The 24458-nt window shown below is 36.7% G+C and overlaps 1 protein-coding gene across 1 annotated transcript in view; it reads right to left on the bottom strand.

The window, feature by feature from the left end:
• Positions 1-24458, bottom strand: part of SEMA3A (semaphorin 3A) — a 165656-nt gene that overhangs the window by 111024 nt on the left and 30174 nt on the right. The window contains exons 2-3 of the mRNA XM_008629577.2: positions 6542-6699; positions 3879-3941 (exon numbers count right to left, since the gene is read on the bottom strand). Of these exons, the coding sequence (XP_008627799.1) occupies positions 3879-3941; positions 6542-6699 (221 nt within the window). The remainder of the gene's footprint in view (positions 1-3878; positions 3942-6541; positions 6700-24458) is intronic.

Here is a 24458-nt window from a genome sequence, read left to right as displayed (position 1 = left end):
AGGGACTATTTCAACAATTTAATTTGACCTGGAATCTTTAAAAGTGGCTAAATAAATTGGATAGTCAAGTCACACTTGAAAATAACATCCTAAGGTGCCCTTCAGAAACACATCTTTTAAGCTTTCATGTCATAGAAACCTATTGTACTCTTTAATAGGAATTTCCTTGATTAATTGTGTAATTTGTGAACTATTGCTACAGTGCCTCAGCCAAATCTAATGCAGAGATGTATCAACTAAACAGCAGCCAAAATTTTTAAAGCTAATTAATCGTTTAAGGACTAAATGAGGTTTCCCGTTAGGAACATATCCTTACCCTATGACTACCTGCAAAGCTAATTAGTGCTTCTGATAACTTTTGTAAAGCACCCAAGCTTTGCTTTGCTGGTTTATGATATCCTAGGAATGTCAGAATGAAATTGCAGCCACTTTTTTTTTTTCTTTTTCCTTCAGTTAGCTATTATTTAACCCACATGTAATGCAGAGTTTGCCATGTGTTTTTGTAGGGGCCCAGGTGACTGTACGACTTTTAAATGAAATATTGAGGCTCACTAGTGAGAAATACGACTAGCAGTATGACTGTTCAGTAAGTTTAGTATAAAAGCTGAGAAATATTCTGTAGAGACTTTGTCTTCTTTGATCATTCCCAAGGTCTGGCCAGGAATCATGAGAAATATTTACAAGACTTACAGAAACCAGAATAGATCAAATAAGACACTGAAGTCCAGAATAGCAAGAAATCCTCACAGAATTGCTCATTTAGTTGAATTACATAAGTCTCTTACTTATTATTTATAGACTTTAATTTTTCATGAACAATGTTACTTTGGTGCTTGCGATACTCTATACTGAGGAAATGGAAATATATTGTAATGCTAAGTGCTTACATGGGACAGTAATTATGATTTTATTGGAAAAAGTCTATAATTTTGAGGGAAAGTGTAGCAGTTAACGTTCTTTAGAGAAGTCCTGCTCTAAGTAGGTACTGCATAGCTGAGGTGGGGGTCTTTCAGCAACTCTTCTCAGCTTACTCATATGGAAGAAGATCCAAAGCACACTTTAAAAGTTCTATCTACCTAAACAGTGAGTAAAGCTTAAGTAAATAATATATACTAAGCCCTTTAGGAAACAGAAATTAAAATGACTGTTTAAGTAACAAAGGGGTAGCAGGAGAGCAGGAATAGGCCCTGTTGGCTGCTCTCCTCAAATCCCGTGTGGACCTTCCTGAGACACAAGCCTGCTGTGCTGGGACTGGCATGACTGACAGCATCAGGATAAGGAATCCCTCTGAAGGAGTGAAAACAACGCTGAATTACCTCTTACAATTATGAGAGGAAATCTCAGAGGTCATAGCTGAGGTTAGCAGTGGGGCAGGGCTGGGGTTATGCTTGGGCTGCAGCTGCTGCAGTGCACCTGGCCCATTAGTGGGGACTTGCATTTTCAGCACTGACTTACCCTGGAGATCAATAATTAAAAGGAGGGTTTTTTTTAAAAAGACCTCAATGTAGAAGTATAGACTGTCATGTAGAAAGTTTTGAACTATCACAAGTGAGGAGTATATAATATCTTAGACGTGGTACATGCTGAAAGCAGTATTAAATCAAGCCTGGTTTATATGTCACTTTATTTGTCTTCTTTTTCTCTTGTTCCCTCTAATAAGAGTCTGCTGTGTTATTTTTATGGCCTTTATATTTCACACTCCCAAGGTACTGACGATGACTTAAAGGAGGCAAGAATAATCAGTTTTTTTAAATTATCTGTAATTAGACTTAAAGCAGTTGCATTAAATATGTTGTAATGCACTGTTTTATGGCAAGAACAGGTAGCTGTAAATATTAAAATATGATGTTCTGAACACATCAAGTTGTGTATTCCCTCTTTCTAGTTGCCTACTGAAAACTGGACCCATATTACATCTCACCTATGTGTTTATTTCATTTCTCACCTACTCCTCTAGAGAACTTTAGAGTTTAAAAAAAAAAGCAACCAAAAAAACCACCCCACACAATCTTACAGGATCTACTACCAGGGTCACACACTCCAGTGCAATGTGGTGTGGGCTTTACCTTCTACTCGTGAGCAGCAGGTGTAGCTGTCCTAGTATCACAGGAAGCAAAAGAATCAAGGTGAATAGAAGTTACAGTATAAGCAGTCCTCTCAAGCTCACCACACTCAAAGGATGGGGACCTGAACCTCCCAGCTTACTCCAGAATGTGTGTCTCTACAATTTTAAACAACTACGCTGAATTAGAATCAGCTTAGTGCAATGTGTAAAGCATACTCTTTCTTAGTATGGTGAATTTCTAAAAATAATTATTTAAAAAGGATAAGCATATACTTTCATTCTAGGCACTGAATCTCTTATTAGTTTTCTAGGTTTTTACTCCAGCCATGGAAAAAATCTACTTAATGGAATATCATAATACTTCATATGAGATGAAGTAGCAAGGTTAGTTAATTTGCTCACATATTTAACACTAGCCCTTTTTTTTTAACCTTGAATACTAGATATTCTAGGCTTACCTTGCAAAGTACTCCTGAAAATTATTTGTGGACACGAGCATGGATTAACTTAAATGTATTATTTCTATGTAATGAGATAGCCTAGGTATCTGGCATTTCAGCTATCCCATCACATATTTAGCTTAGCCCATATTTCTTAGTTTTTACCCAATCTACCTCTACTGTTCCCAGATGGCTTTTTTTGAAGACAGCTGTCCTCTATGGCCTAGGTAAAGACTGATGAGACTATTTTTATTATGACCTAGGAAATTATTCAAATGGAGCTCTCTAGAGGCATATGGTTGGCATTATGAATATTTTACAGAATCATCTCTGAAAATCAGGCCAATAGCATATACACACGGGGCCAAGTTCCACTCTCACTTATACCTTGGCAGCCACGATGATTTCCCATTTGGCTTTGCTATGCAAGTATTTGTTTGGCTCATTGCATGCATGTATTTTTTATCTTTTTTTCCCCTTTTTCAGCCCTATTTCCCACACTGTTCCTATAAAGAAGACAGTTATTATCAGTTTGGAATGATTGCTGTTTGGGGGCTACTGGCTATGTCTCTCTTACTTCATAAATACAGGGAATATGATGTACAGAGGAATGAGAGAAAATGTTCAGAAAACGATGCCCAGCGTAGCAGTGTCGTTCCTGAGGCACTAAAACTGATGAAGAATGTTAAAACCACTTTGACCTCAATATTGCTGTGAACTCCAAGCAGGGAAGAGCTCTGGGGAACCCACTGGCTCCAGAGAGATGCTACAAAGAGAAAGCACTTCTTGGAACTCCCTTGAGGACTGGGACCTGGAGCAGGGCAAAAATGGGTCAGAATATTATGTACCTTCTCATCAGGAGATGAGTATTCCAGGGTCAATATCTCTTATTCTGTTATTTCTTCTATCTTCTCTTTCTTACTGTTTTGTTTTTTGGTTTTTTTTTTTTTTTTTTGGTTTTTTTTTTTTTTTGGTTTTTTTTTTTTTTTGGTTTTTTTTTTTTTTTGGTTTTTTTTTTTTTTTGGTTTTTTTTTTTTTTTGGTTTTTTTTTTTTTTTGGTTTTTTTTTTTTTTTGGTTTTTTTTTTTTTTTGGTTTTTTTTTTTTTTTGGTTTTTTTTTTTTTTTGGTTTTTTTTTTTTTTTGGTAGATAAATTCTAGTTCATCTGCATGATTTCCATTTATAAACTGAAACCCTTGGTCATGAAGACAAAATTTCTATATAAGAGGACTGAGAAAACTCAAGACTGAAGTTATGATCAGAGTGTGACCTTACAGAGCAGGAAAAATACTTCAAGAATTAACACAGTGGGACATAATAAAATATTTACAATGTTTTATAAAAGGAAAAAAATGCTAAAAAGATTTGTACTTACCACAATATCTTTTCCAGCCCACTTGCACTCATCCCTTCGGGAATGTGATACAGGCCAAACAATCTAAAGACACAAAACAAAAATCACATTGTGTTATTTCATGCTTCAGCATTCACAAATTGCAGGCCAAATGCTAGTCCCTTTATCCAGTTTATCTTCCCCCCCTTCTTTTCCTTATTTCCTTTTCTTTCTTAAAATTTGACAACAAAGAAATGAAATATTGGGATAATAGGTGTCACAGAAAAAACAATCTTGAAATACTGTCTGCATTGTGAATTTCAGCTGTGAATCTTCAGCCCTAATGATAAGAAGGTTGACTCTCCATTAAGTGTTTCTTTAATCTTTTAAATCTCATGTAATAGAAATATAATCACACATTAGAGTCAGCATCAGAAATGAGGTGTTTGCCTCTTCAGGGTATCTAATAGTTCACTCTTGCACTAGTTCAGTTAATTAAATAATAAAAAAGGAGCTATAGTATTTGAAAAGTATCATACCATCAAAACATGTTTATGCTGTTCCTATAGAGCTACCCTAACACAACTAATCCTAAATCTAGGTTTTCTGTAGTGTTAGCTTAGCAGAAAATGGATCTCACCTCATACAGAGAAAATCCAAAGACCCTCACAGTCAATTATTCATGTTTCTTTGAAAAGCTTTTAGGAATTACATATAGAATAAAACATGATCTTCCCATAAAATGCCAGGCTATTCATTTGGGAGCCTCAGATAATGCAATATGAATGTCCTTAAGTCTGGATTACAGTCTTGGTGTTCAATATAGTTTGTTAATAGAAAGCAAAAGGCAAAATATTAAAGAAAAAAGATGGAATGTAGAGGACGAAAGGGGTCAAAGGAGATGTTATAGATGATATTTGAAAATACAGTTTGCAACATTTTTTAAATTCAAAATTTTTTTAATGAAGTCCAAACAGCAATCAAACATCGTAAGTCTATAAAATAAGGTTGAAAATTTTATGAGCACATTCTCTCTCAGAGGATTCCCACTACTTCCTGTTGCTATTCTCAGCTTAAAATGTGCAGAGATGTGAAAATTTAAATTTACTAGGTTGAAAAACATTAACCAAACTTCTCAGATATCCCAAAACGACCGGTTCAAGTTTAGTTCAAGTTTTGGGCAAAAATCTCAGTATTTTTCAAACCACTGTATTTCAAATCAGATGTTCTTTTTCCTTAGTCTCACAGTAATTCTCTCTCCTCTAATTTGGTTTAAAAGACAGTTAAGTCAAACTGGTTTTAATACACTGAAAAATTTGGCTTTTTGAGTTTTGATGTTGCCATCAGCATTTATACAGGAACCTGAGTTTTCTTACATGGTAGAAGCAACAACTGGTGAAGTTTGAGCTCCAGGGCAGCACTGGCTGCATTGTAATTTTGATTGAAGTTTCGTACATGGCTCTCCCGTCTATAATAAACAGATCCCCAAACTCTTAAAGCCTTTTGTCTATTCTTAAATCTAGTCTAAATTCTCTAAGTCTGTTGCCAACATACATTTCCATGTTACTGACAACAGTTCTTTATTTAATATTTGTATATAAAGTCAAATAGTGTTCTAAAAGTATCTGAATATGTAAGTATGTAAATTGCAATCACTCCCATTCTACAGAGCTGTTTTCTGCAATGGAAACACCTTCTTTCCTTTATTATTCCAGATGTTTTGCACATTAAGCTATTGATCCCTCAGAGAATTCAAATAAATAGCTAGTTTCCTTTATAGCTGCACTAAAGAGAATAGAAAAGAAAATAGCCAGTTTTCCTTTTATCCTCTTATCCTTAGAGAATACAAATGAATAGCCTGTCTTCCCTCTGAACAGAAAACACAAGATATTTATTGCTATCATCTTAGGAAGCTAATAGTTAAACAGCCAAAAGGTCAGGAACACTAAGAAAAAAAAAATAATCCCTGGGTATTGAAGTAATATATCTCTCATAAAAGGGTACTCTCTGGATTTTAAAATGTGCCATCAAAATACTTAATGTAAAAAAATCAAACCTCCATCCCATTGTTTACCTTCTTGGCATTTTGTCTTACTAAAATAAAGGAAAATTTAATTATTTATTTAGCAGAAGACTGACACTAAACTGCTTGTCAGCTTTTAATTAGTCACCAACTTTTACCGGAAAATTACAATCTCCATCAAGAACGGCAATATTTTATGGAATTGTTTGTCTTTTATTAATACTGGAATTATTTTGGCTTGAAAGCAGCAGAAGCAGAGTGCCTACATGTGCTTGAGTTAAAGAAGAAAAATCAACACTTGGACTCCCAAATAGCTTCTTTTATCTGCAAACAAATACAGAGCAGTAAGGTCTTTCTCCATAAACTGTCATAATAGATGTTTGGCTTTTTTAGCAGTTGCCATGAAAGTATGTCTTGTTTGGGAAATAGCTGGATTATTCACTTACCATTTACTACTTTTTTGTAGTCTGAAAAAAATTATTGTAGATTATATAGTCAAAGGTCACAGGCTCGTTATAAATTTCTTTTCATAAAGTCAGCAAATATTTTTGTTGTAACAGTATTCCTGACATCCAAACACTTACTATATAATTCCAACAGTGCACAACATAGTCTTGAGTGATAGGGAGTCTTTAACATTAAAGGTATGTATTTACATTGTACAGAACATGAATGAACATACCTTTTGATATTCCTTGATGTTAACCAGGTTGAAAGAAAATATGTGATCCTTTGCTCCAACATACAGTCGACCGCGTTCTTCGTCCAAGAGGAAAGTATGGTAACTGGAGCTATTAGCTAGTCCATTGAAATTTATTATATTGTTGGATTCCAACATTTCTGTAAGATAAAGGTAATACTTTTGTTGTTAACATGGTCAGATGAAATAGAGACTTATATTTTGAGTAATACAGACATATTTTTAGGAATTTGTGCTTTTGGTGTAGAAACAAGTGAAAGCATTATGTACCTGGGCCCTTGAATGTTTTTATTTCACACACCCAAACTGCTTGTAAGTTTCAGCTCTACACAGAGGTCAAAACAACAGTGAAATCAATCAAAAGCCTGTATGAGTTCTTAGGTGGTAAAATTCTATCCATGTAGCTCATCAACTGTTGGACAAAGTTCAATTTTGTTCAATCAATAAGATTTGCAACGATAAACTTGAGGATAACCAGCTGATAAAAAAACACATCTAAACACAAAATCTCCTATTTCCAGCAGAAGAAACTGTTTCATAAAGATCTGTAAGCTATGAGAACAGGGATAAGAATGAATAGCTGATGAGATAAAATAACATGTAACATCTATTCTTAAATGTATTGTCTTCCAAGCTTTCTCACACAGGCAGCATGTTGTTCCCTTCCTTGGAACAAGAATGAAACAAGGGAAAGTAACTTTGTTTCTTTTAAAACTCGAGAGTAATTTTCTAGTTCTGATACTCCTCACAGAGCTTTTGCATTTGCCATGGACAGGATTTTTTTAAGTGCAAGGATCCACAGAATCATCTCAGCTATTCAAATATTAACAAAGTCATATGCATTTTTCTGAAAAATATTTTTACCATACGTTAATATAGACCATAATAGTATAAATATTAACGAGAACACACTTTCTTTAAGCCTATTTTCATATCAGGACCAAAACCAAACCATCTCTATCATTTTAAGGCATGTCTGCACTAGTAAGTCATCAATAAGAAAGTTTCCTGGTGATGACAAATCCTATATGGTTCAAGCCCTGACCTTGTGAAGTATGAAGGCAAACATGCACTCTTAGGAGCAGGAGCAGCTCCATTGATGAAGCCATGAAGACAGATGAGAAAGGGAGTGAATCCATCAGCATCCAAGGGCTGATGGCCAGAGGGCATGCCCAGAGCTTCAGGTATGTAATGCTTGTGTCAATTCTGCCACACGTGCAAGCCAAGAACATATGTAACTCCTTTCAGAACAGATGCCAAATGCCTGGATGTCTAGGATTCACCTAACAGTGCAGCTACCTTCTATGTTTTTTTGGTTTTCAGTAAGATCACTCCCATTTTCCACCATTACTCCAACTGAGAAGTGAGTGTAAGACAGCATCCCGTATGCTGTTAGAAATTAAGGAGAAACTGCTGTCAAAACCAAAGTTTCTGCCTAATTTTCAACTCTCTTTCCTTCTTTTTTACTTATTCTTTTGTATTAAGAAGGAAGATGTTAGGTAGGGATTTTTTTGGACCTATGTAATAGTGATACTTTTGATTTTACAGAATTTCACACCTGCAGCTTTGCAGCTCTGCGGACGTTAAACCTATTTTTGATGTTCACTTATACCCAGTGGATTTTGAAGCAGGTTGAAACTCTGCAAAAACATTAGTAGGCAACATGTTCAAGGAAGACAAACACTGATAGTTGCATACCATTTGGGATAGCTTTTAGCTTTGGAATTCTTTGAAATTATGTGGAAAAACTCTCACTACCACCAAAAATAGTTAATTCATGCAGCAGTGTAACAAAGCATCAGAGCAGACACTATATTTTCTTCCTTATTCTACACTTTTTGTCACTAAATATAACTATACATTTATATCACAAACTTGTACTGCTCAAGAGTGAAGCTCACTTTTTAAAAATTATTTTTCTTTTAAATGTAACAATCAAATTACCCCAAGCAGTCTTGTCAAAATAATTCTTATGGCTTCCTGCCAAGTTCTAGAATTTGACTCTATTGTCCTCCAGTTCACTTATTTGCATTTTGTAAGAGACTTTACTAATTCTCTTTACTTTGTAATGACTGATTCAGATGTCGAATGTCGACTCGCTGAATAGCGAGTGATGTACATGATTGATTGCTTAACTTGTCTTAACACTCTCTTGGCTAGAAATGCTTTGCTGTCATCTGTATCTGATCATTTTTCTTATAATACAGCTGTCAAAAACCTTTGCAATTTTTTCATCTTTGTTGGTTTGAACTCGTATAGGTGCGATTCTGCCCTTTGTGACTGTGGCGTAAAGACAAGTGTCTGCTGAATTCAATGTTACACAAAGGTAAAACTGATAAAAATGGAAATGAGATCAGTTAGGCACACAGCTACTTGGCTTAAAAGAAGCCTGATATGATTTTGCTAATGCAGAGTTCTAAATATTCACATTTACAGACAGTGATTGATGTTTTCTTTTCTTTCTAATATTCATGAAAAATGTGAGATCATAGCATTGAAGTCTAAGGTTTATTATGGCCAAGAGTAAATTACATCATCATCTTCACTGTTCATAAGTCTCCACAGTATAACTTAAAAGGAGCAGGTGTGGCTGTGCAGGGAAATATATATAACTATTTTTTCTTTTCATTTTCTTTGACTTTCTGAGCATGCAACAATGTTAAAGGTAACACTGTTGGGTTTCTTATGAATGCGCAATTTAAAGTCAAACTAAAAGCTGAATTCCATTGCCTTCCCTAAGAATGGGACATTTCTTCTAGGTTTTAATTCAATATGTGTCAGATTGTCACATTACTGACTTTTGTAGATGACAACTAGATTTCCAGGGTCTGTTGCCCAAAAGATTAGGCCTAAACATGCTCCAAGCAGTGTATTTCAAATCAAGGGACATCAGGTTTCTCCCTGTCAGGAATCAGGTTGAGAATATAGGCTGAGGAGAAAAATGTCATTTGTGTGTTGATGATTCTCAATTACTACTAATTTAGGTAGGTTTGAGCTACATTACAAATGGGAGGTGAAATCCTAAGTAATTTTTGCAGTTCCTCTGCTGTTTATTCTAATTGATATGTATTCATCCAGTGATGAATGTGGCTTTACAGGCCATTCTGGATCAGGGTGTTGAAGGGCAAAGCAATGGCATTTGCACAATCAATACAAATTAAGTATTCCACTTCCTCAAATTCATTAGTTTCAAAGTGTTTACTATCCACTGTCTTCAGTATCCAATGAGTGACTATTGCTGAGAGAAATAGCAAAGACAGTGCTCAATCCCAGAAGGGCATTGGCATCCATCAATTCTGCTAAGAGTCGATCACTCATGCTGGCAAGGTTCGTGGATGATCAGTGATAACATAAACCAAGATTTACAACAAAGATTGCACTATAATGACAAGAGGAAATGATGAATGCATTCAATGAATCAATGAGCTTAATACTGTATACTAGGCATACCCTAATTTTTTTTTTTTTTTAATCCTTATTAAATGTTGGCCTATCCATGACCTATGCAGCCAGGTAATGGTTGATGGTTACCTGCTCTTAAAAGTCTTTTTTTTTTTACTTCCTCTATGATCTGTGCAGTTATTTTTATTGCAAAGATGTAACATTACTCCTTCTTTTGTTCAGTGACTTCCCACAGAATTTCTTCAGTAATTGCCCTGAGATAATTTTCTCACTTCCTTTTGACACATCCTCAGCTGTAGTCATGCCTGTAGCTTTGAACAGGAACGAAGGAGCCCTATACAGCTAACCACTGCACACTACCACTAGCATTGTCTCTGAAATGCTATATGAGGTAGATTTAAACTGGGTGGTGGTATTTTGAAGGTAAAAAAGATGTCATTGTTTTTGTTATTGGTGCTTGATTCCCACATTTATTAAGTGTTGCAGGTAACCAAAACTAACAGTTTGAAATGCACCATATCTTAAAAAATAATCATATTATAATGAATGGTATGATCACTGAAACCAGATGGAGGTTGAGTTTCTCAGGGTTTGTGGGCTATAGATGCTCCTAATAACCAGCTAGCTTTAATTCACATTCCTGACTTGCTTGTTCCATCTTAGTCTCCTTTCTCTGCCAGTGTCCAAGCCTGAAATATTTGACCTTTTTCAATGCCAAAGATTCTGCATGGTCTTTCCTCTATTAAGTGATGTGTCTGTTGATTCAGTCTGACTTGTGTCAGAACATTCACTTTACCAGATCAAGTTGGCAAATTTACAAAAGAAAACCAGTCCCCAACCCTTGCCTTCATTTTAATATATGGCTATTTAATTTGTTAATGGAATTGTAACTTAATGTGCATGCACAAAGAATGTATATTTGTTTTATTTTTATCACACTTCTTCATTAAAGAAGGAGCCAGAAAACCACAGCTATAGCTAAGATGAATACAGTCAGGCAGATCCTGAAGTTTGCTTTATCCATAGTTGGTATTCCACTGTAAACCTCGTTTTATGTCTGTGTTCCCTCCGTGGAGTTTGTCAGGAGAACATAACAAAAGAAAACCTTATTTTTTACTTATCTACTAGAAGGAAAATTATCTTTAATCTTTTTAGCAAGAGGGAGTTTGCCTGTGTAACAACTTAGAAAATTTGTGGGCTTTGGCCTACATCCCTGTCATAGACTTCACAATGACACACACCAGCCAAGACTGGTTTTGTTGATAAGGGTCAAAAGGGCACATCAATTTCTCTAAAAAACAGAGGAAAGGTCTCCAAGTTTCCTCAGCAGGATTCAGATCTGGCCTTATCCTATTCCTGGTGACTCTGCAGAGTGACTGGGAGTGGTGCTCGTCACAACACGCTCGTGAAGCCAATGAGTGGGTTGTTGGTTGCACAAAACTCCCGACCTCCATTCCTTTGCCAGCAGCGATAAGATCTTACTGTAGATCTCGCAGCAGTAGATAAAAGATGAGTCAATGCCATTATGCCATCAAACAGGGATTTTGCTGAACTGTGAGCAGTGCCTCCCACAACATCATGCTAGAACATTTCCTTCTTCTCTCGCCAGGCCTCTACTTTGGCTACAGAGGATCAGATGGCCGCATGTTTGCACATGCATTTGTTGCTTACACAGATGCATATTGTGCCTGTTCTGTATATCAGCATGTGTATCCTTCTAAATAATCCCAGGTGTAAATTAGTCATTACTCTTTGAGTAATTATTTGCTGAATTCTTAGATACATGCAAGGAAAGGAGTGTGTATTTTAACTTCCAACCTCTCCCGTAGCTTCCCCATTTTATTGCTGTGAGTGCAGATGGTGACTTCTGTCCCAGTCAAACAGTTAAGGAAAAGGCAGGAACTGGCAGGAAATCAAGAGAGCTTCCTGCAAGGCATGAGCCAGCAGAGCTATTTGGCAAAACCAGCAACATAAGCATAGAAAAGACACTGTACTTCTTGGGAGTCTGGTCCCCACCCGGATGAGATGACAGCAGCCATACAGTGGGGTATTTCAGTTGGGTATTTCCTTATATAATGGAAAACACTAGTCTGAAATCAGGTGAGCTTGACCCCATGCCAGGTCTAACGCTTAGTAAAATGTCCAATAGCCTGAAGTATAACAACTCCTTTCCCCCATCCAGGATTTAACTACTTTATACCACAATTATTTTCTTTCATTGACACCTCACATATCACTGGGACCTTAGGATCTAGCCCTTAGTGAGGAGAATGGTTCAGTCATCCACCCTAATTAAAAATAACTTGGTAACAGTCTGTGGTACAATTCAAACATCTACAAAACAAAACAAGGAAAATTAATTCATACTTTCTTTTTCTTTCTAGCATTTCACCCAAGGTAGGGAGGGGACTGGCAGGGAATAACTGCAGAAACATTTGTTTTGTTACATCTTTTAGTTTAACTGGTCAGATTACCTGCCTTTAAGTTAAATTCAAACTGTTCCAGTATTTGTGAGCTATTTTTACCTGTAAGTCTTTGATTTCATATTAGGAGCAGAAGAATAAAGAGACATATCAATTATCAACACCCGCTCCTCCAAAAAAAATCCCAACAAGTTATGTTTTCAGATAATTTTAGAATTTTTCTTCTTGGAAATATCAGCAAGTGATCAGTCTACCTCAAATGAAACAAAAAACAGGCTTATGAAGTGTATGAGATCACATAGTGCAAGAAATGATTTATCCATCTTTAGAAATGTAACATGAAAACTTGTAATCAGCACCTTTGGGTTTTTGCTACACTACAGTCAGAGAAACTTGAAACTACACAGCGTTTGTTGTTGATGGCAATTCACTGTTATTGTAATTTGAATGAGATAAATCACTGGGAGAAAAGGGAGGGTTATCTTATCAGTAATCAAAATACAATTGGAACAGAGCCCCTCACAGCTGTTCAATCAGTCCTAGCTTTCATCCTCTTCGTCTACCTTATCATAACAGTTGCCAATCACCTGGTTTCACTGAACTCTACTGGAAGGAGAAAAAAAAAAAAGGTACTGTGTTTGTTTTTGAGCAAAACTTTTGCTTCTGAGAGAACACGTAGTTCAGAAACACAGTTGAGGGAACTGTTACAATTTATCAATTAGAGGTAGCTAGGACAAGATATACAGTTTTTTGTGCACTTGTGATGTAAACCAAGCATTTTAAATGAAACACTCCTACCTACCTTCCACTACAGCAAAGAAAACTTGAGGGCCATGAGCATAGTTTGATTAAAACCAGATACCTGGAAGGAGGAATGTTACACCAATGTTTTGTTTCAGTTGCACCAGTATAAGCATGGAATCCTTTGACTTCAAAATACTGATGCATATGTTTTTTATACTGTAAAACCGAGAGAAGATTTTAGCTCATTAATGTCAGCACTATTTAGCTACATGACAGCCCTTAAAGTGTTTTTAGTTTGAGTAATTGAAGGGGTCACATGATATATCAAAGACATAAAACATTCAGATTTTTAAAGCCAACCTGTTTTCCCTTTATTATTTGCATTATTTGTCCTTTTGGTCTCTGAAAGTGAATCCAGATTATCCTTATTGCTCAGCTGTTTTCTTATAAAACATGAGAAATTTTAACCTATGAGCTAAACAAAGACCTGTAAAGCTTGATCTCATATATTTGTAAAATTATTGTAACATCCCATATTATGAACTTGGCTTTGTGAGAAAGGTTATGGCACATATTTAACTGTGAACTTCACAAGTATTTAAGCCCAACATTGTTACAAAATCGCAGACTTACATTACCTATACTACCTATAGCATTTTTTGTGTGTGACGAATCAGGCAGAAATATATGATGGCAAAAGCAGACCACAATCTGGTTTTACTAAGATGTTGTCTGTCTAAGCAAAAATGTATCTGTCTTGAGATTTGAGTGGGTAACATCTTTGCTACCTCCCACTTGTGTTGGTATAATATTTCAGGAGAAGTAATGGAAGTGATACATCATACTAATGAGCACCCAGATCTTAAGGAGATCTATAACTATCAAGGTTCTTTAAAATAATATGGCAAAATAATGATCTAATGCAAAGTTTATAAACATTCTAACTCAAATACTAGAAACACTGCGGGCATATCAGCTCAGCCCTCTGAGCTTGGTTAGCCCAATGTGGCACTGCATGACCTTAAATTGCACCATCTGAGCTAGCACAGGTAAACAGACAGCTAAATCCCATTCATTAAATAACTCAGTTATCAGATCTAGTTAGAAGCGAATCAATTTCCAACTCTCTGTATGATACTTCTGTGAAGTTAAACTTCAGTGAGCAGAACCGGTACTGGTTATCAATTAAGTAAAACAGTGGGTAGTTGTAACTTCAAGGAGTGATTACCTTATCTATAAACAGTACCGGCCTTGTCTCATTAAATTTTGTATCACAGAGGCACGAACACCTTTGCAAGGCTAACACACAGACAGCTGTTTTGCCAGGGCAGGGATGTATTTCATTTGGCCAGGCAGGAATGAGATGGGAAGACCGTCACATCCTATCCTCTGCATGGTTGAGCTACATGTTGGGTCCAAGTGTAGCATGGAGCACAATTTTTACTTACCGAGTGTTCCCAAATAAAGCAAGACACAGATTTTCAATTCATTAACTTTTTCCACCAGAACAAAAGCAAGGCAGGAAAGGAGCTGCTGCTCTCTATAGGCACAGCTACTTGCTCCAGACATTGACCATGCTGCAGTATACATGCACCTGAGTTACCCTGAAACTCACTTATGTACTCACAGTGTCGAACAACACTGGCTAAGAAGCCAGCAAAGATGAACTGATTTTTCTCTTCATCTAATTGTGACTCAATAAAGCTGCATGCTGAATTATTAGGGTGTTTTCTCAGGCAAGCTACTTTGAAGTTAGCACAAGAGACATGATTATACTTTTTCATAATCATGGCAATGAAAGATATACTCAATGCAAGGACAAAATTGATGCCTTTTGTACAAGTACAATTTGAGAAGTTTTAGGCTTATTTATTTATTATTATTAAAGTCAGTTCATCTTCCGAAGAATCATTACTTCTGAGTAAAAACTCCAGTGAGAGTAAAACAGTCTCAATAATGCCAGAACCTGCCATGAAGTTTGGGGACTATTATGTAAAAAGCTACTTAAATACAATGTGTTTTAGAAAATTCCTTTCTGAAAAGGGAACCTCCTAACAACTGAACATGAAAGTTAAAAACCTAGTCAGTGTCTTTGTGATTTACACACCATGGACTATTAGGATTCAAAAGTAACAACAATGTCCATATGTGTACTGGAGTTGCAGTTATGATAAAACCTTTCCTCATGCAAGTGTACTCCTTTCTCAGGGCAAGAGTACTAAAATATTTTTTAACTCTTAAAGAAATCTTGCTTTCAGGTACTAAATTAATGTATTTCAAAAATAAGTTAGCTCATTCAGAAGATTTAGCAAATATGAGCAGTAAAGTTTCACAGGGATATCAGAGGAAATTCTTTAAAAGACTGGTGGTTTTATTTTCAAGTTGACTTTGGTGTTTGACAACCAAGTTACCATCAATTCTTAGTAAGTCTAAGGAGGTAGGTCTGTAAAGGATTTAGATGTCAAAATTGAGACAGTGTGAGAATGAGGGTGACCTGCAGAGGGTGAGCCATCAGTAAGTGAGGGTGTCAGTGCTTTCACAGGCTTAAGAGGCTGCAAGGGAGGGTGTCTCTACAGCTTCAAACACTGGGATGGGGGAAATACAGAAGAGGTAGATTTGATCTGAAATTAAACAAGCTCTAAACTGACCGCAGGCAGGTTTAGATTTGACAGCAGCAAGAAATTCTTTGCTATGAAGGTGGTTAGACACAGGCCCAGGTTGCTCAGAGACGTGGCCCTGAAACTGTTTAAGGCCATGTTGGATGGGGCTTCGAACAACCTCGTCTAGTGCAAGGTGTCCCTGCTCATGGTGAGGCGTCCCATGCTCTTGGAACTAGATTATCTACAAGGTCTCTTCCAACCCAAACCATTCTACGCTTCTGTAAAGTCATTCTCTGCCTTCTCTGACGTATTTTATTTTATTTTTATTACTGCACTGACAATATAAACCTGCACAAATTATTTACTAAGGTGAATTATTTAATATGCACAATAAGGTTAGGAAGCTTCCCTGGAAATTTAGCTGCATATGCAAAACTGCAAAATGGATTAAGTAACACTTGTGTTTTCAGCAGATTTGTGATGGAAAAGGCATCTGATCCGCTTCAAAAAAGGTATTTTTGTGCTTGAAAATCATGTGTGAAAGTCTTGTCTCTATCTGTGTAACAACTCTTCAAAGTCCTCTGATGAATAAGATGCAAAAAGGGCTTTGGGTTAGCCCTGCTAGTAGGTAAATCATTATAATTGTTATAATTTATATAGCAGCTGGCTTAGATGGACTGTGTCCAGCTTTTCATATATGAGTACATAACAGTGACCTCATATTTTTAATTTCAGACATAGCTATCAACACTGCTTCTGTTAAAATTTGTTTTTGCAGAGTGGATTCACCCTTCACTTTGATCACATATCCAGCACTTTGAGGAATTGTCTTTTAACACTAATAGAATGGATGAGTAAAATTCATGCTTGGATTTACATCCTTCTCTCTTCTGATAGCTCTTGTTTCTTCTAATCCATAAGTGAGGTTTTGGATGAGTTTCAGCAATGGGCTGAAAGCAGCAACTGCAGTTAAGCAGTCTGTGTAGCTCACAGACACACACAGCTCTGCTGTGCACTTTAATTGCAGCAAAATACAGCAGAGACCTCTAACCCTTGACCCTCCTTGCACTGAGTTCCATGCCAAAATAAAGTAATAATGCCCAATTTTGCTCTTAATTTATCCTAATGAAAATCAATGGACTTACACCATGGATAAAAGATTCTGATTGCTATGGTTCTGCAATGTGTGCAATATATTTATCATCCATTAGAATAAATTAGTAAACATTATTTATCAAATGTTTCCAGTTGTACCTACAATCTTCTGTGCATCAAAAAGGAACTTCCAGTTTTTCTCTTCCATCCAAATGTCATAAGCATAATAATCATCCAGCAGCAAATCCCCATTTCTCAAATCAAAGTGAATTTTCTCATGCCTGATACCACTCTACTGATCAAAGTTTTAAATTTCTTTCAGGTTACACAAACCAAACTAGATCTACTTTCATTATTTTTATAATTACTACACACTCAAATAAGAAACAAGAAATTTATAATTAACTGCTGTATTCAAAATGGAAAGCAAACCTTACATACAATTTTTACATTAATTTTTTGGATTCTAGGCATACTCTAAAGGGGCTGGGAGGAATGCATTTCTACCCAAAATTTCACTACACAGAAGCAAACTTGCAGCTGTAATTCTGACAACACCAAGAAATTACAGTGTGAAGAGCTTTAACTAGTTTTAAAATCACCCAAAATTTGTCTTAATCCACTTAACACACAGTTAAGCTGTAGAAATTCTTGACATGGGCTATTGTAAATGGTAAAATTGATTATAGTTTCAAAGGACCAAGTAGCAAAATCACGAAAAAAAACCTTTAAGACGCTACTAAATTTAGAGGCAGAGCCTCTAGCTCACCAAGTTCCAGAAATTAAAATCGTAGGAAACTTATAGAGTATTCTGGGGAACTTTCACTCTCTGATTGACCTAACCCTGTTATCTTCTACTGTGGAGAACCCCAGTTGTGGAAAAACCATATTATATGTTTGCTTTGGCTGTGGTTGGAGACGGCATATTTCCCTCCTAATCATGTGTGGATAAAAGTGCAGCCATGACCTGAGTCTTGACAGGGAAAGTGAAGATGCAAAACTTGAAATCTAATTCAGCAAAATGACTGCTGCGACTCCCTTCTCAGCTGGCCATGGCATCTCCCTCACCCTTTCTCCTCCCCTCTCCCTCTCCCTCTCCCTCTCCCTTCCTCAAAGCCTTTGGGGCCTCCCTGAGTGAGTGGAAGTATCTGCAAACAGCATCATTTCACACTGATTGAATTCAATTTCTGTAACAGCATTTCAACCTCTAATTCCTTCTAAATGTTTTTTGTTTTGAAATAACTTGTTCATATTCGATCTCTTAAGTGAACTTCAGAAAGACCCATCAGCAATTTCCAGTAGAGGTGGAAGAGGAAAAGTGAGTGGATTATCAACAGCACTCAGGTAGCACCTCCTGTCTGGCTGGGCTTAATGCATGATGAGGTTTGGATACAACTCCACAGTGCTTGACCTCAGAGCACAGGTTCACTTGCTGAAAGACATGTCAATGCAAATACAGTTGGATTTGTTTGAACAACAAATCACCTGGTACATCAGCCTCTATTTAGAGCAGCCTCAGATGGGGATCCAAAGACAATTGAAAGTAACTTTATGATGTTCTGACTCCAAGACCACTCAGCCAGTCCCACTAGAACTGGGTCATAGCAGGTTCCTGGTGGCTGCTCTCAGCTGACATGGCCCAACTGCAGCATGTCCACTCACATCTCCTCCCACCTCCTGCAGCAAATGTCAGTAAGAGGGAGGTGACACACACACAAATTAGAACTGGAAAAGTGAAAATACTGTTCCAAAAGTAACAAAAACCAAGCAATATTTTGTTAAACGAAATTAACTTGGAGGGGAGGGGGCAAAAGTGGTGTGGCTGCCTGCTGTGCTAAAAATCCATCTTTCTCCAGAAGTTTTATTCTTTTCCACTCTCTTTGAACTAGCAGAAAGGAGATCTAGTCCACACCACTAATCCTAGGTGTCTCATCACTGTAAATAAATAGTAGCTCTTCTTGCATCAACACAATAGCATCATTATCCTCAGTGTTAGCATCAGGAAAGAAAAATAATGGAAGTTTTTATTTCTGAAGCTCCAGTGGAATATAAATGAGAATCATTATTTCATTTTTGCTCAAGCCACAAAAACTGCACTTTTCTTACCAAGACAGAAATCAGAGATCACATTCATATAATTTACTTTGTGTCCCTGTCAGAACAGAAGCCTTTAGAGAATGATCTGTAGACTGAAGGTATCAGTGAAATGGTCCAGGCACACTGAAATGGAAAGCAGGGTTTGCCTTATCTTTACTATGTAAAACAAGAATTACCAAAATGTAACAATTTTTGCAAAATGTACTGCAAATTTTAACCTAGTTTATTTTTTCCCGTTCTACATTTATTTGCACTTTGTGTGCTTTGAAGCAGGACCATTTTTCACCTGGATTTAGGAAACACTGTCCACTGGCACCAAGTTGCCACGCCTGCACAATGTGAGTTTAATGAATTTCTTACACACATTGTGTAGCCTCAGTGTAAAGTTTGGTTCATGTAAAGGGCGCATTAAAACTTGGAATGTTGTGGGGGAAAAGGCAGGGCACTTTCCAATTCCCCTTCCAGACCCAATGATATTATTCATTCTCGGCAGCTCCACTGGTTACTCTACTAATTTCCCTCCAAAAGAACGCTCCTTTGGGTGCAATATTCGAGTGTATGTGTGTGTCAACTGCCACACAGGCTTTCAAATGCCCACATTGATCCAAGATACCATGAGTCACTGTTGACAGATGAGGAACATTCACACAAAATCCCCGCTGAAAGTTAAAGGAGAACTCACATTTTTCCTTGAGGCTCATATACTAACACATTGTGGTTTAATGGTACACTCCAGAGATTTGGAGGGGAAAGAAAAATTAAAAATTGAAGTTACAATTCACCTAAAATTGAACAGGACACTGATTCAGTGTTTCCAAATTAAAGTAGCACTGGGTGGTTCCAAGTAAGTTCTAAAGACAGATTTCAGCAGACTAGAAACTGATATAAGTATTGCTCTATTGCTTTTAGTACACCCAAATTAATTTACAGCAGATGTGGATATAAATTAAATACCTTAAGTGAAATGTACAAAGCATGTCTCTAAAACTTCTTATCGCCTAACAAGATTTTGATTAAACTTGGAATAAACTAATGTCACAATATAGTTCCTACATGTTTATAATGTTTGAAGACTAAGTAATACCCAAGAAAGACATTACAAAGCAGCATCATGACATTCTGTTCCAGACCCCATTCATACTTCTAAGATAGCTGGGAAAACAACTCCTTATCCTGATGATGAAGAGGTTTCCTACTGATGAATACGTGTTTGAAAACCTTCAGGAACGGGTATCTCACAGTCTTGAAAGCAATGCATTACCAATCAGTATATAACAAATACACTACTTTTTACAAAGTTTTCAATACTTATTTCAACCATTTGTTTCCTGTAATGTCAAATAAATATTCAAAATAAAGTCTTTTGGGTTTTTTTTCCATAAACAAATGTAATTCCAGTAGCAGCAGACATGGTTTAGTATAATGGCAAACACTTGGGTTTATTTCTAGCTAGTCTAATTATGAAAGGCATCAGGGTAGATGTGTTTTCTTTTTGTAGCCAGTTATACTAATTTGACCTTCTGGGGAAACAATTTCAAAATGTCAACATTTGCATGCCTGCATCCTGCTATGAACTAAAAGGATTCGTGTGCAGAGGTCCTGCCTCAAGCTGTGACACACTACTTACCTCCTCAGAGGGAGTTAACACATTAATTTGAACAAATGAAATTAGAACAGCCAACTCTCCACGGTGGGCAGAGGAAACATACCCTGGCCATAGTGGCTGACTGCAGTTTAAGTGGAATATTGCTTAATTAGGCTGTTGTACGACAGCTGCATGAGGAGTGCATAAACACCCCACAAAAGAGGAGGTCTTCAAGCTTGGAGGTGTAAGTGAAGGTAGTACTGAGTTCCTTAAAAGGAAAGTTACTGTTGCCCTTTTTAGAAGAAAACTTTGAGATTTAAGAGAATAATTTACACGTTTGCTGTTTTCTGCAGATGTATATTCCAGAAAGCACTCCTGAGATTCAGATGCTAACAAGTCTGAACAGGAATCTGGTAGAAAGGTCTGCAAGTTGAGGAAGCTTGCATCTGCTCCACTGCTTAGTTCAACCAGTTTGTGACCCTTGAGGTCTAATCCAAAGCCAAGCACAGGCAGTGGGATTTTACTGATTGTGCTGAAAACTGCATCAAGCCAATGGATTAAGGGTATGATTCCTACAGGACCTATGTTTTCAGGAACTTCCTCCAAAACATTTACCCTTATAACCTCAGAAACATTTTTTTAAAAGTATGTACTTTAAGCTAAAACACAGGGTCCCAATGGATGTCACTAGGTAACACTCTTATGCACAGGGCTCCAAATACATTCCTTATTTTGTGATTAAATGTTCAAGCTGACATGCTTTGCAATGATCTCCTTAGGGAAAATACAAGCAGAGGGAGTTTTCTATTTTGCCTTAGTCCAACTCATCCGAGCTGAGAGCGGGCTTTATGAAGCGGGATTTGGTGTTGATTCATGCATGTTCTATGCATATCCCACTGTCTCCCACGCTATTTGAGAACTCCATTTCAGAATAATACTAAAATAACAAATGGTGTGCACTGTACCTAACCTGGATACCTGATCTGGGCCCAAACTTTAGTTATGTCACAAAGCAGTTTGCCGAAAATAAGTGTTATGTAGGTCACTGGAAGTAGCGAGGTGCCCCTGAGGATCTCCACAAAGAAATCAGGTCTGTCTATATTTAAGAACATAAATGAATCAAATACCATTTTGTTCTGCAAAAGAGACCTTGTCATTAAGCCAGAATGCAGTATTTTAACTGCAGGTATTCACTAATTATCATGACAGATTAAAACACATGTTTTTTGTATGTTATCCTAACTTTGTTCAATGTGCAGAATGGATGAAACATCAAATTTATCTTTCTTTTTGAACTTTTCAGTATTTTTCCTAATGACTACATACTCTTCAAATGCTGGTCTGGGAGAAGGAATTATTAAATTGCTTTTCATCTACAGTAAGGTAAAAATCTGCGTCAGAAACATGATTCAGTGGAAAAGAAGCTGTTATGATTCCTAATTTATGTAGGCACAAGAAGAGAGAAAACAAAAGTACCCTAAAATAATAGGCATTTAATCTGACTCATCAAGCCCTTATCTTTGAGAATAGCAGAGGAATCAACTACCTTAACCTTTTTGTCCCATCTCACTCATCACACACACTAGATTCTGCAATTAATGAACACACAGATCTCACCTTGCTGCTTTACCCAGCCTCATTCTGCTCATCAAGAGATGCAGAAGTGCCTTAGAAATAACAGGGAAAAAAAGTGTAATTAAAGGTTGCATGGTACTTCTGCGTATGAAATAGGCTGCTGAATTCTCCAGCTGTGTGAGGAGAGAAAGGCTTCCTCTCTGGAATTCAGACTCATTAGTAGTCCAGGCTCTACATTACAGATTCACATCCAGAAGTGATTTAGCCAGAAAATTCCAAATAGAAGGAAGCAAGACACTCACCATGCAAACTTTTGGTCCAGAGTGTTACATATTTTGAGAAACTAAAACCATCAATTTATCACAGGAAATACCACACACAGTTAATTAGTGTTCAACTAATAAGGCATTAACTATGACGAAATGTATGACTTCTAGTCTTAAAACTTACTTAACACACCTTTCTACTGAATTCAACAGAATTTAAATCCCGATTTAGATTATACACACTAAAATCTTTCTGCAAGTTGGGAATATAGACTATTTGATAACTAGGGGAACACACTCCACATTTTACTGTGGAGTAAAAGCAGAATGAAACACATCGGAAACCTCCATACATGCACGCACATCCTAATTCCTGTATAATCCTGAGTGGTTTACCTCTTAAAATAAACAGACTCTACCTTATGTCCTTACTGGATTACTGTGAGTAGGATGTTTACATAAAGGATATAGCTAAGTATTCACTGAACATAACAAGACTACGATTCATTCCCATGCATTAGAGCCCATTATAATTTGGTGGCTATATTTAAATAAACCAACATTTAACTATGCTGGCAATTACTATCTGAAGTTAATACTCTAATTGTGTACAATCCTTCCACTCCAGAGTCTGATTCATTGAAATGTTCATCTGCACTACCACTACCCATTAAGTGTAAATATGAAGATGAGAATTTTGTGTGAGAGAAATAAAGCATAATTTATAGTTCAGGTGTATTAGATGCCAGTTTAGTAAACATTTGTATTTTCAGAGTTAATAATACCAATTACATTGTGCACCACTGTGCATCTTCATGCAAAGATCTAACCACAATCTAATAAACAACAGGACCTAAGTCTCATTGTCAGTCACTTACTTGGGCAGTGCAGAAGAGTTTCAAAATGGAAATAAATGTTTTAAACCTTTTTTTTGTATTATCCTAATTGTGGGATATCTCCATGACATGAAGCAAGAAATCCTGAAGTTGTGCTGACCGAACTATGGTGAACCGCAAAAACCAAGTGCCATTTCAGGCTGACACAGCACCACAAGACTGGAACTTACTGAGCCTGAGTGAGTAATGTCTGTGGAAAAAAAAGAGATGGCTAAGGGGTGATCTAAGTGTTGTCTTTGATTACCTGTTGGGCACAGTGAAAGAACAAGAGATAACATGCACAAGTTGAGTCAGGGAAATACTGAATGGGATATGAATAAAAAACTCTTAACTAGAACAATAACCAGAGAGTTTACAGTCTTCACCCTTGGATACCATCAAAACTTGACACAATCAGACACAAACCCCCCAATCTAATTCTGAATATAGTCTTGCTTTGAGCAGGAGGTTGAATTAGAACCTTCAATCATATTTTTTCCCCTATGCATTAAATATATTGATTTAGCTGTGGTAAATTAGGAGCTAACAAAAAAAAAAAAAAAACAAAAAACAAAAAAACAAAACAGGACATTATTGGCAAGTTTCTCCTGTTATTAAAACAAACAAAATAATCCTCCAAAATTTATTAATCTCCTTTAAAGCTGATTTTTCCTGAGGTATTCCTGAGGGTGAGACTTCCATTACTGTAAGCAAGAGCAGAAAGCAAAGAAATGGGCAACAGGAGATACGACTTTGGTCCTTGTAAAGCAGCTGGGGGGTACATAAATACTACTGCTTCTGCATTACTGAGCAAACAAGGATGCATAGCTTTCCCTAAAAGACAGAGGACTGAAATGTAAAATCTATTGTAGTTTTATGAATGTGGTATACGTCAAATACAGGAATTCAGACGCAATTTTGGCCAGATTTTCAAATAGCATAATGCATGCCAATATAGCTATGTAGATGTTAATTTACTGATCATGTTCTCATTTGTTGTGCCCTCATATATTCCCAACACAATCTCTTTTTAAGTAACAGCATTTATAAATCATGCAAACGTGAACAGGCATTAGTTCCTCTGGACTGATATTTTCTACAAAATATTCCTTTATGTATTACTGCTATTTGCATTTATTACATGACCACATTAAAGGTCCTTGTGAAAAAATTTCATGAGACAATGTGGTAAATAGCAAATAAAATGGGCCCAGGTAAACATCACCTTAATGGTGAT

This window comes from Corvus brachyrhynchos, unplaced genomic scaffold (assembly GCF_000691975.1).
Source record: "Corvus brachyrhynchos isolate BGI_N302 unplaced genomic scaffold, ASM69197v1 scaffold50, whole genome shotgun sequence".
In the NCBI taxonomy this organism is placed as follows: Eukaryota; Metazoa; Chordata; class Aves; order Passeriformes; family Corvidae; genus Corvus; species Corvus brachyrhynchos.
The sequence above is the reverse complement of the archived record's forward strand: the minus strand, read 5'-3'. Positions and strand labels throughout refer to the sequence as shown.